Source organism: Dendrobates tinctorius, unplaced genomic scaffold (assembly GCF_039654945.1).
Source record: "Dendrobates tinctorius isolate UK_male_01 unplaced genomic scaffold, ASM3965494v1 ptg000070l, whole genome shotgun sequence".
Classification (NCBI taxonomy): Eukaryota; Metazoa; Chordata; class Amphibia; order Anura; family Dendrobatidae; genus Dendrobates; species Dendrobates tinctorius.
Window position 1 is genome coordinate 86,825,506 of NW_027361738.1, and position 11,951 is coordinate 86,837,456.

At 44.6% G+C, this 11,951-nt stretch overlaps 1 protein-coding gene and 1 non-coding gene across 3 annotated transcripts in view; both read left to right on the forward strand.

Moving 5' to 3' along the window:
- SLC25A13 (solute carrier family 25 member 13) overlaps window positions 1-10,658 on the forward strand; it is a 125,394-nt gene extending 114,736 nt beyond the window's left edge. For both annotated transcript variants that reach the window (XM_073582087.1, XM_073582088.1), the window contains exons 16-18: window positions 7,560-7,718; window positions 8,482-8,572; window positions 10,002-10,658. In XM_073582087.1, the coding sequence (XP_073438188.1) occupies window positions 7,560-7,718; window positions 8,482-8,572; window positions 10,002-10,176 (425 nt within the window). In that variant the 3' untranslated portion in view covers window positions 10,177-10,658. The remainder of the gene's footprint in view (window positions 1-7,559; window positions 7,719-8,481; window positions 8,573-10,001) is intronic.
- TRNAQ-UUG (transfer RNA glutamine (anticodon UUG)) lies at window positions 4,470-4,541 on the forward strand. The gene has a single exon. It is a non-coding gene; the product is annotated as a tRNA-Gln (tRNA).
- Window positions 10,659-11,951: the final 1,293 nt, after the last annotated feature.

Here is an 11,951-nt window from a genome sequence, read left to right on the forward strand (position 1 = left end):
CGGTTGATCCTGCTAAAATCGGTTATTTTGTCCAGCTTCATTTATGTAATGGGACCTTTACTCTTTGTAACAGGAAGAGACACGGCATGTAGCGGATAAATAGTAGGGAGCCGTGCACTGCAGTGGCGCTTGGGTGACAGTGCCTAAGTGAGAACTCGTCCTTCCCTAAAACTTACTCTGTCTAGTAGAACATAGCAGCATGCTTTCCTGAGGTTTCTATCTTTAGCCAAAATTTCCAGCATTATTGAAGACTCAACCATTCCGTATTTGGACTTTGTCTTTGGATGGACGCAGGACCCGATATCACCCGAGCATCAGGGCGCACCATTCATTAAGTCCCACTAACTTCTTTGTGACCATGACTTTGCCCGTAGTTCATGGCAACATTTGTAATCATACTTTCATAAAAAAAAATATTTATTATACGCTTATACTTTTTTACTGCCAGTCATTTTCAGTAAGTTCTACCTAGAGACATGGCTCCTAATGGACTGGAAATGTAATAAAAGAAAAAAAAATGTTCTATAGGAACTTAGTCAACTATATGGAGACCATAAAAGTATCACGTAAAACCATGGAAACTTTTTTTTTTTTTTTTCTTGAGGCTTCCATTTCAAAGCACTGGTAGCCATAAAGCGTTCCTTTTCCCAACGACTCGATCAGATACAAGTGTCTTTAGAATCGGCTACTCCCCGACCTGTTCCATTTGGAACAAAACAAGCCTTTAACATGGAAGCCCGTGCGCCGACGTGAAATGCAAGCGTACATCGACAAGCCAAACAATCTGAGATTCAGCCGTCCCCTTTGAAAGCTGCTGATGTGATCGCAGACCAAGATAATTTCCCCCTTTTGATGTTCTGTCTCACAGGCGGCTTTTATGCTTTTCATTTGTCAGCTGAGCGATCTACAACGCTGCGAAATCTACGTTCGGGTGCAACGAACACATCTACAGATAGGATACAATACATTCAGATTCTGCAGGCAGGAACGGAAAAAGTTGCTTTTTTTTTTTTTTTCTATACTGTTTTTTTGGGCTTTTTACTGTAATGTAATATGTCCTCCCCGGCCAGGACAATATGATTGACATCTGCTCTTCCAGACATTTAGGTTGTAACTCAGTATGAAACCGGAAAAAGACAACTACGGGATGAAAGTTTCGGACCCCGCTATCTGATTAAAAATACCCCTTTTTTTTTTCCAGCAGCAATGGGAACTGATGGGCATCTAATAATCATTTTTTCTGAGCAGGATTAAAAAAAAAAAAAAAAGACTTGTCCTAAAAGTCTTGGACTTGGACAAACCCTCTAAAACTGCAGAACGATTGGGGCAGCTTTTTGTTAATCTGGCGCTTGGAACATTTTAATCTCGGCTCTCCATACGATGGATTAATGGAGGTTGATTGGGTTTGTTTAACCGCGGTCCATCTCGGTGGTCGCTGCTCACAGACGGACTTGCAAGCTTACTTTGGGCGCTGGATTGACGGAATAATTTGCTGCTTGTCATGTTTTCCCGTGACCACACATTATAGATGGTCTCTCTATTTTTATTTCCCGCCGCTCCGCGTCTCCTTAGATGTGCATCGTCTCCAGTGTGTGCGGCTGTTTACTGCAGTTGTTTGGAGCACGAGGAGCCAGACCATGCTGGTTTGGCTGAAACCTTCACGGACTTAATAAACTACAAGAAGAAAAAGATTTCATGGTTCGTTCCGAGACTTGTTTGCTTTGGAATTGGAGGTAGAATCCAGAAGTAATAATCAGTAGGGATGGCATTTCCACCACGCGTGCCGGTTTACTCGCAGGACAAAGGTTGCATAGAATGGAGGAGGTTTATTAAGAAGTGTAATCCCACGAATTTATGACACATGCACAAGGCATGTAGATGGCTACGTTTTGGGACAACGTTGCCCCCATCCACCATTCCAGGCCATGAAAGTCGATAGAGAAGTCTATGGAAGATATGGAAAAACAAGGCGCTGATTACTCTGCTCTTTCTGGCACTGCCATCAACTCGACTAGGTCAGTGAATTCTTAAGTGCGTCCACATCGACTTTCTTGGGAATTTCTTACTGCCGTCAGTTCACTTTTTGTTCTGGCTTGAAAAAAGTTAAGACTTTAAGGGAGCCGTTCATCTGGTTACTACACGCTTGACTAAAGGCATGCGTTTAAAGGGCCTTTGCTTATTAAATCCATATCTTGCTTGCAGTATTTCATTTACAAATTGCAGATAAATCCAGCCATAAAGTTATAATTGTAAGTGCAGCTGGGTGGACACTGCACTTTCATCTTTCCTTCCGTGCTCCTCCCTACTTGCCTGTCAGACGCTATTTTTTTGACTGATCGGTCACTCTTTCTCTGACTTGCCTCTGTTGGCCAAGATTCTACGCAGATGACTTCATTGTCTGGGATTGTCTTTTCAAAGGGTATACGCATGCGTAACAAACTGATGACGATAGAGAAGTCTATGACTTCGCATCGCTCATATCCTCCCTGTCTCACAACCCTAAACAACTCTTCAACACTTTCAATTCTCTACTCCGTCCCACAGCACGTCCTCCCCCTCCTCTCATTTCTGCTGAAGACTTTGCCTCCTCCTTTAAGCAGAAGATCGACAGGATCAGACAAAACTTTGGCCCGCAGCCCCCAATGTCCCTCTTAGCTGCTCAGCCCTGTCCTGCAAAAGCCAGCTTCTCCACCATGACAGAAGATCAGCTCTCCACCATTCTGTCAAGATCACACCTCACCACTTGTGCCCTCGACCCACTCCCGTCTCACCTCATCCCTAACTTGACCACAGTCTTCATCCCATCTCTAACACACCTCTTCAACCTTTCACTTACAAATGGTGTCTTTCCCTTATACTTCAAACATGCCTCAATCACACCCATCCTCAAAAAGCCCTCCCTTGATCCATCCTTTGTCTATCGCCCGATATCTCCTCTTCCTTACGCCTCAAAACTACATGTATATCTTGAACTGTCCTCCCACCTCTCCTCCTGTTCCCTCTTTGACCGGTTACAATCTGGCTTCCGACCGGATCACTCAACTGAAACTGCCCTAACGTCACTAACGACTTACTAACCGCCAAGAGCAAGCGACACTCATGTCCTCCTTCTCTTGGACCTGTCCTCTGCTTTCGACACCGTAGACCATTCCCTCCTGCTACAGACTCTCTCATCTCTTGGCATCACAGACTTGGCCCTATCCTGGATCTCATCATATCAAACAGACCGAACATTTAGTGTCTCCCTCTCACACACCACCTCCTCACCTCACCCCCCTGTCTGTTGGTGTTCCTCAAGGCTCTGTCCTAGGACCCCTACTATTCTCCATCTACACCTTTGGCTTGGGACAGCTCATAGAATCCTACGGTTTGCAGTATCATCTCTATGCCGATGACACGCAGATCTACCTATCTGGACCCAAACTTGCCTCCTTACTGACTGAAATTCCACAATGCCTGTCTGCTACCTCAACCACCTTCTCTGCTCACTTTCTCAAACTGAACATGGACAAAACAGGATTCATCATCTTTCCCCCATCTCACTCTACCCCTCCACCAGACCTATCCATCAATGTCAATGGCTGCTTTCTTTCCCCAGTCCCGCACGCTCGGTGTTTTGGGGTGATCCTCGACCCTGCATTCTTTCAAACCACATATCCAAGCCCTCGCCGCCTCCTGCCACCTCAAACTCAAAAATATTTCCCGGATCCGCTCATTCCTCAACCTCGAAACCACAAAAACACTAGTGCACACCCTTATCTCCCGGCTCGACTACTGCAACCTCCTACTCTCTGGCCTCCCCTCTAGCACTCTGGCTCCGCTCCAGTCCATCCTACACTCTGCTGCCCGACTAATCCCCCTGTCTCCCTGCTATTCCCCAGCCTCCCCCCTATGCCAGGCCCTTCACTGCCTTCCTATTGCCCAGAGGCTCCAATTCAAAACCCTAACCATGACATACAAAGCCATCCACAACCTGTCTCCTCCATACATCTGTGACATGGTCTCTATGTACCTACCCGCACGCAACCTTCGATCATCTCAAGATCTCTTTCTCTACTCCCCTCTCATCTCTTCTTCCCAAAACCGCATACAAGACTTCTCCCGTGCTTCCCCCATACTCTGGAACTCTCTGCCGCAACACATCAGACTCTCACCATCAACGGAAACCTTCAAGAAGAACCTGTAGACCCACCTGTTCCGACAAGCCTACAGCCTGCAATGATCCTCGGTCTACTGAACTACCGCACGACCTCCTCTACCCTCTCCTACTGTATCCTCACCCATTCCTGTAGACGTGAGCCCTCGTGGGCAGGGTCCCCTCTCCTTATGTACTTGTGTGTCCCTTGTCTTACACATGTTTATTATATTGTCTATATTTCCCCTTTTCACATGTAAAGCGCCATGGAATAAATGGCGCTATATAAATGCATAATAATATGAGAGTAGGACTATCTCAAGCAAGAACTTCTGGTTCCATGGTGCAATGGTTAGCATTCTGGACTTTGAATCCAGTGATCTGAGTTGAAATCTCAGTGGAACCTGGGCAATTTTTTCTGTGCACAGATTTCAGTTTTGCCAGTGAGTGTTATCAATGAGTGGAAGAGGCTGCCATGAGAGGTTGTGAGTACTCCTACAATGGGAGTCTTCAAACAGAGGCTGGACAGACATCTGTCTGGGATGGTTTAGTGAATCCTGCATTGAGCAGGGGGTTGGACACAGTGACCCTGAAGGTCCCTTCCAACTCTAACATTCTAGGATTCTAAGAAAGAAATGATGTGTCGGTCAAGAACCAGCTATGGACTCGTTGGCATTTGGACCAAGGCAATCTTCGTTTCTGCCACCAGCATCCTCAGCCCGCATCATCTCAGGTCTAGTAAATGCCAGAGCTTCAAAATAGGTCCCATCCAGAAGAAAGACCGTGATGGAGATGGTTATGGGTAGCTACTTTTGTAAGTCAGTGTCTGACTCGTTATAGAGCCTTGAAATATTATCATGGATTTCTGTAGACTGTTGTGACTCCATTTTTGATCCCCATCAGTATAATGTAGGGTTCTGGTTCATCAGGGCAGAGATGCTTCGTCGATGAAAATGAACTGGCTCATCTGAAATTATCTGTAAGTAGCCAGCTTTTTGGTGGTTTCCAAGTAAAAACAAGACCTATTACAAGATCCTAAATGTTGCATTTACTGATCGTGTCAATCAAAGGTGTAGATTCTCTTAAGTAGCTGCCAACGACTTTATGTAGAAAGTGTGTTTGGTAAAGCCTGTTCGGTCTGCATGCTAATTTCCAAGCGCTCGGCCATGTGTTCTTCATTTCCATCTAATGTAGACTGAATGCGACCCACCTACATGGATATTGTGTGCCACGGTAAGACATGTGAGCGAGGGGCCCGCGCTGTGCAAATCGAATGCATCGGGAGAGATGAAAGTTTTGGTGGGATTCCTTCCTACCCTCCCTCCTGAAATCCTAGCTGTATTTTGGTTTGCTGGTTTTGCACAGAAATGTTTCTTTGCAGGGATGCAGAGTTTACATAGGGTTATTTAAGGTGGTGGCAGACAGTCATGCTTGCGCGAGCCTGTGGGTAAAGTGGTGGCGGCCGCGGTGGTGAGTTTGAAGACTTTGCTTTTCAGCTCGCTGTGTGTTCCTTGCCAGTAGCCACAAAGAGGCGTGAAAAGAAAAAAAGCAAAAGGCCAAGGAGCTTTCACCTCCCAAAAATCTGAGTTTAATCATCAGACATGTTGGGGATTGTGTGGAGCTGGATTTTTGAAAGCGAAGTTTCGTTCATTGGCGGGGGTGATGAGCTTTCTATGTTATCGCCAGGGTGGTATACCATCCACGGAGTAATGGTCGAAGTAGCTCAATGGGCACGGATATCCCATCATAGGATTTCTTTTATTTCTCGGGGCGGATAAGGAAAATCATTAAGTATCCTTTCCTATCCTTTAATTTAGTTTTTTTGGGGTTTAGTTTTTTTTATTTTTTTTTTTAAAACCCTCGAGATGATGGCACACTTCTTACCATGAGATAATATCCTGTTGGGAAACATGAGGTCACTCATATTTCGGAGTTCTCTACTGCTCTTCGGATCATACGATTGCCAAAAATATTAAAGACTCATTCTATAATTCTATTTTCTTATTTCTTTTATCTACTGGAATCTAAAAAAGTAAAAAAGTTGTGGAGATGAGGAGTCCCCTTAGATAGGCTCATACAATAGACCTCAAGCAGAAAGTTTTTTTGACTTTACAAGTAGTTTGGTTTTGAAAGCATGAGGGACATAAGTGCCCCAGGACTGATGACCATGGGGACAAGATCACACTAATCAAAGGCACTTTTGCACACGCTTCACCTTTGCTTTGAGTGCCATAACCTTATTTTCCTGTTTTCGTTTTTTTTGCTACAAATATTGGGGAATTCTTAGTTTCTTTTGGATGTTTCATCCTTATTTACTTTCTACATGCGGCTGTCCTTCTGGTATTTGATGGCCACTCACAATCCCCCATAGAACTCCTCATCTTATTGCAACCTTGGCTTCCTCCTTCAAGGGGCGTCAAAACGTTTGACTTCAGGTGGATGCCAAAGTAGCAAAACCCAAGAGCCGGATGGACTCTCCCAGCTTTGGTAAAAGGTGGTCAACAATTCTTGACTTTTGCAGGACCTTCTGGTGCAATATGCCGGGGAATGGAGGCTGTTCACCATTTGGAGAGGGCTTGCGATGGACTGCATATTTGTGCACATTATTACATGCCGTGCTATCTTTCGTAGCAATTATGTGAGATGAATGATCTCAGACTTTCGGTAGACATTAACCAGATTTATAGCCATTGACCCATGGAGATGTGTTTCTGAATCTGGCTTCAGACGGCTCATATGCAGCAGCTTTCGCATGGTAGATCTCCTATGTAAAGAACAGACGTGAGACTGACGCATAACATTCCTTAAACACATAAGAAACTGTACTTTTCATAGGAGCATCCCTTTAAAATTACTTTTAGCTATTACCGTAGAGGTTTTGTACTTCGGGGAGAGAGGGTTGACAACCAGTATGGCCATCAATATAGCTCCCACAGAAAGTCTCCGATCATTTTTGTTCTAAATAACAAATGTTGGGATCTCTCGTCTTATAACCAGTCATAAAAAGCCAGCAGATGACCAGTATGAGCCCTACAATGGCTAATTTTACTGGTAGAAACTGAAGTTCATGTTTCACAAACCAAGGCCACTAAACAAGGCACTGTGTAAACGATGCGTAGCCAGGACTACAAAAGGCAGGGGCCAGTGGGACAGAAGATTACAACTTTCATGGTGGGAAATGTCTCTTTAAAGAGGTGTCTCAACCGGACGCCTTATGAAAGTTAAGACTCCCTATAAAGCAGCTAATTAGGTGTTTGGCTCTTGAAAAGTCCTAGGAATCAGCTGCTGGATGGTGCAGTGTTATTTGGAGCCCCCTGTAGACCCTTTGCGTTTATTGGGTATTTATGGAAACGAAGTAGCTGAGATATTTACTTTGAGCTGTGCCGTTGTGAGATCAAAATGTTGGTTGTGGTTTGGTCTACAGGTATGCCGGCGGCTTCACTAGTGACCCCCGCTGATGTCATTAAGACTCGACTACAGGTCGCTGCACGGGCTGGTCAGACCACTTATTCTGGAGTCATAGACTGCTTCCGGAAAATCCTGCGAGAGGAAGGACATCGGGCGTTATGGAAAGGCGCCGGAGGTAAGAAATTCACATCTATATGGATCCACTAGATCAGTTATAGGTGGGAGATCCGACAAAATACTGGATCAGACAGGAGATCAGATACATGATCAGATAAATAGGTTGAAGATCAGATAGATGATCCAATAAGAAGGCAGGAGATCAGATAGATGATCCAATAAGAAGGCAGGAGATCAGATAGATGATCCAGTAAGTAGGCAGGAGATCAGATGGATAATCCAATCAATTGGCAGGAGATCAGATGAATGATCCAATAAGAAGGCAGGAGATCATATTGATGATCCAGTAAGTAGGCAGGAGATCAGATGGATAATCCAGTCAATTGGCAGGAGATCAGATAGATGATCCAGTAAGTAGGCAGGATATCAGATAAATGATTCAATAAGTAGGCAGGAGTTCATATTGATGATCCAGTAAGTAGGCAGGAAATTAGTTACATGATGCAATAAAGAGGCAGGAGATCAGATAAATAGTGGAGTCAGAAAAATAGAAAAAAAAATCAGGTGGGAATCAGGTGATCGTATAAGTGGGGTCAGATAAACAGGTGGATCAGATAGACGATCAGATAAATAGGTGGGAGATAAGAGTGGGTCAGATAAGTAGGTGTGAGATCAGATTGGGGATCGGGCAGATGGTGATCTGATTATCTCTGACCCACTATCTGTTTTTTACCAGTCTGTCCTCCTATCCGTCTGTTATTCCCGGCTTGATCTTGCACATGCCGGTTTCCTTATGTGTCTTGCGTTCTGTCATCTTGCAGCCCGTGTGTTCAGGTCCTCTCCACAGTTTGGCGTGACTCTGGTGACCTATGAGTTATTGCAGCGATGGTTCTACGTGGATTTTGGTGGAGTGTAAGTTTTTTGCCTTTTATTGCGTTTTTAGTTTTCTTATTGATGCTTTTTTTTTTTTCCTTTTTTCCTCCATTCCTTCCATGGTCTTTGATCACCACACCTTCCGCTTTATATCCTCGATGAATTGATCATACTCGGCACACATCGGGCAGCCCCTCGTACACCATAGGGCGACGTTACTGGGCTGCGTCGGTTCTAGTGAAGAGCTGGCTATTTCCGATGTGCAGTTTAGTGAAGTTGTGGGGTTCTTGTTGCCGTCTTGTTTGTCTTACCGTTTTGTGTACACAGCTTCTTTGCAGCCTTATTATGGGTGACTCCCTTCCATCTTTTCCGCACTAAACTGCCAAATGTATACTGCCAAAAAGTGAAGGGAATAAGCCCGTAGGAGAAGATTACACTGGATTTTAATCTTTATCCGTGGAGACGCATTATTTTACACGGGAGCTGAAAACACCGATACGAGCTTCTCAGTACCGACTGTTTTACCTTTTTTATCTTTTAAGAATTTTTATTGTTTAAGAATCTATTATAACCTTTTCTTGATCTGTGATGAAAATGTCCATCTTGGTCGGGTGCTTGTTCCCACAACGTACGTTTTTATTAGGTTGATCTTACCGATGCAATCGGGGCATCCTCAGTATCGGCGGCAGGATCAGAGCCGGTACACACAACCTTGCACCCCTTAAATGCTTCTGTCAAACACAAACATGGTATCTAAGGGGCTAGAAAGGAGAGAGCTCCCTCCTCGCATGGCGGGCTAGGAATAGGTTGCTATAGCACAAAGACACGTAAAAGTATTAATAGCTTTAAAAAAAAAAAACTATAAGAATTATATATGTTACATTTATTCCGTGAAACCAAACGGGTCATTTACACTGTGTGCTGAATGACATAAAACCAAAATTAAAAAAAGAAAAAAACAAAAATTGCGGTATTGCTCTGGTTTTTGGTATTCGCCCTCAAAGGGAAGTTTAGAACTGGTAATCAATCGGTAAACTTATGGAGCCGGTTTGCAGAAAACTGGCGTAAAAGCTGTGAAAAGTCGCCAAAATTTTCGCAACGCAGAACTGCACAAACATGTTACAACTTTTGGCTCAGAGGATGGAGGCACACAAAACTCCAGAGGGATACGGACGCCACTCCGGAAGGTGCGATGAAGTCATTAAGTGTTGTGGGCCTTTTAGCGCCTTCTCCTCCAGCGAGACTGAATTAGTGGCACCGTGACTCTGCCAGTCTCAGTGCATCGGCCCCTTCATGTACCCCAAAATGGCACAAGTAAAAAGCAAAAATACAACTCCATCGGCAAACAAAGGGTGTAATATGGCTACACTGATGTAAAAAAAAAAAGAAAAATCCGTAGGGGGGAACTCTCTTCAGATTTTGGAAGTTCCATGTTCTAACACAGTATTTATTTTTTTCTCTGTTCCAGGAAACCAGCCGGTTCAGAGCCGGTCCCAAAGTCCCGCATCACGCTGCCTGCACCGAATCCCGACCATGTCGGCGGATATAGACTAGCAGTGGCGACTTTTGCAGGAATTGAAAGCAAATTTGGACTCTACCTTCCTAGATTTCAGCCATCATCCACTACCACTAAAGCCACCTAAAGCCATTAGCGGATACGGGAGAGGAGAGCGGTGATTAGATACATTGCCGTCATCTGTTACAATGTATCAGCGTTTCTTCACCTTTTGTTCCGCAATCATGAGAATTTTTAGATCTTTAGTTCTCCTTTATGTGCGATTACCTTTATGTGGTTCTGTCCCTTATACAGTGCAATCTGGGGAACAAGAGGTTGTAGTGGACCCCCTGGACCATCAGCCCCAAACCAGCGTCAGCACCAGTCAGGGAGTCTCAGGCGTTTGCTTTTTGATTGGGATTTGCTCACCCCGTGAATGTAGATTAAGTCGTTAAGAAGCAAAGATTTAACATAATAGGTCAAATATTACAGGGACCCTAATTAATAATGAAATTTGGTTTTGGGGTCCCCTGATCTTTTGGTGAATTTAAAAATGTTAAATTAAAATACATATAATCAAATGTGATCACACAGTAACAGAATTGAATTAAAGTGTATGTACAACTTTAAGCAACATTTTATATATAGAATGTAAATTTGAGTCGACTTATAATTCACTTCTGTTGATCCCGAGTTATATCCTGTATTATTCTCCAGAGCTGCACTCACTATTCTGCTGGTGCAGTCACTGAGGATCAGTAATGTAATGTATGTACACAGTGACTGCACCAACAGAATAGTGAGTTCAGCTCTGGGGTATAATACAGGATGTAACTCAGGATCAGTAATGTAATGTATACACACAGTGACTGCACCAGCAGAATAGTGATTGCAGCTCTGGGGTATAATACAGGATGTAACTCAGGATCAGTAATGTATGTACACAGTGACTGCACCAGCAGAATAGTGATTGCAGCTCTGGGGTATAATACAGGATGTAACTCAGGATCAGTAATGTAATGTATGTACACAGTGACTGCACCAGCAGAATAGTGAGTGCAGCTCTGGAGTATAATACAGGATGTAACTCAGAATCAGTAATGTAATGTATGTACACAGTGAGTGCACCAGCAGAATAGTGAGTGCAGCTCTGGGGTATAATACAGGATGTAACTCAGGATCAGTAGTGTAATGTATGTACACAGTGACTGCACCAGCAGAATAGTGAGTGCAGCTCTGGGGTATAATACAGGATGTATCTCAGGATCAGTGATGTGTTTTCAGTTACTTCCTGTAGATTTGTATTATAGACTAGTTGTACATTTGTGCTGAAAGGTGGAAATTTAAGTTAAAAAGAAGCACTTAAATGGGTTGTGTGATATTAGAAGTTAGGGTCTGCGTTTTTTTTTTTTTCCTTTTTTGAATAAGGCTAGTTTCACATTTAGCGTTTACGGCCGCAGCATTTACGGCCGCGGCGTCAGGCTGCGCACGGCCGCCGCTAAGCCCCTCCCCTGCCACGCCTCCGCCGGTAGCTCCGCCTACGTGCGCATGACGCTGCATGCGTCATGCGTCCTCTATCTTTAGCACTGGGGACGCAGGCCGAGCGCAGGTATGCGTTTAGCGGCGCATGCGTCCTTTTGACGCTGCGCCGACTGCACCAAATTGCTACAGGTTGCGTTTGGCGCTGGTCGGCGCGTCAAAAGGACGCATGCGCCGCCAAACGCATACCTGCGCTCGGCCTGCGTCCCCAGTGCTAAAGATAGGGGATGCAGGATGCATGCAGCGTCATCCGCCCGTAGGCGGAGCTACCGGCGGAGGCGGGGCTTAGCAGCGGCCTGCGCAGCCCGACGCTGCGGCCGTAAACGCTAATGTGAAACTAGCCTAACAGTGCTTTTCTTGTACAAGGATTGTGTGACTTGGTTT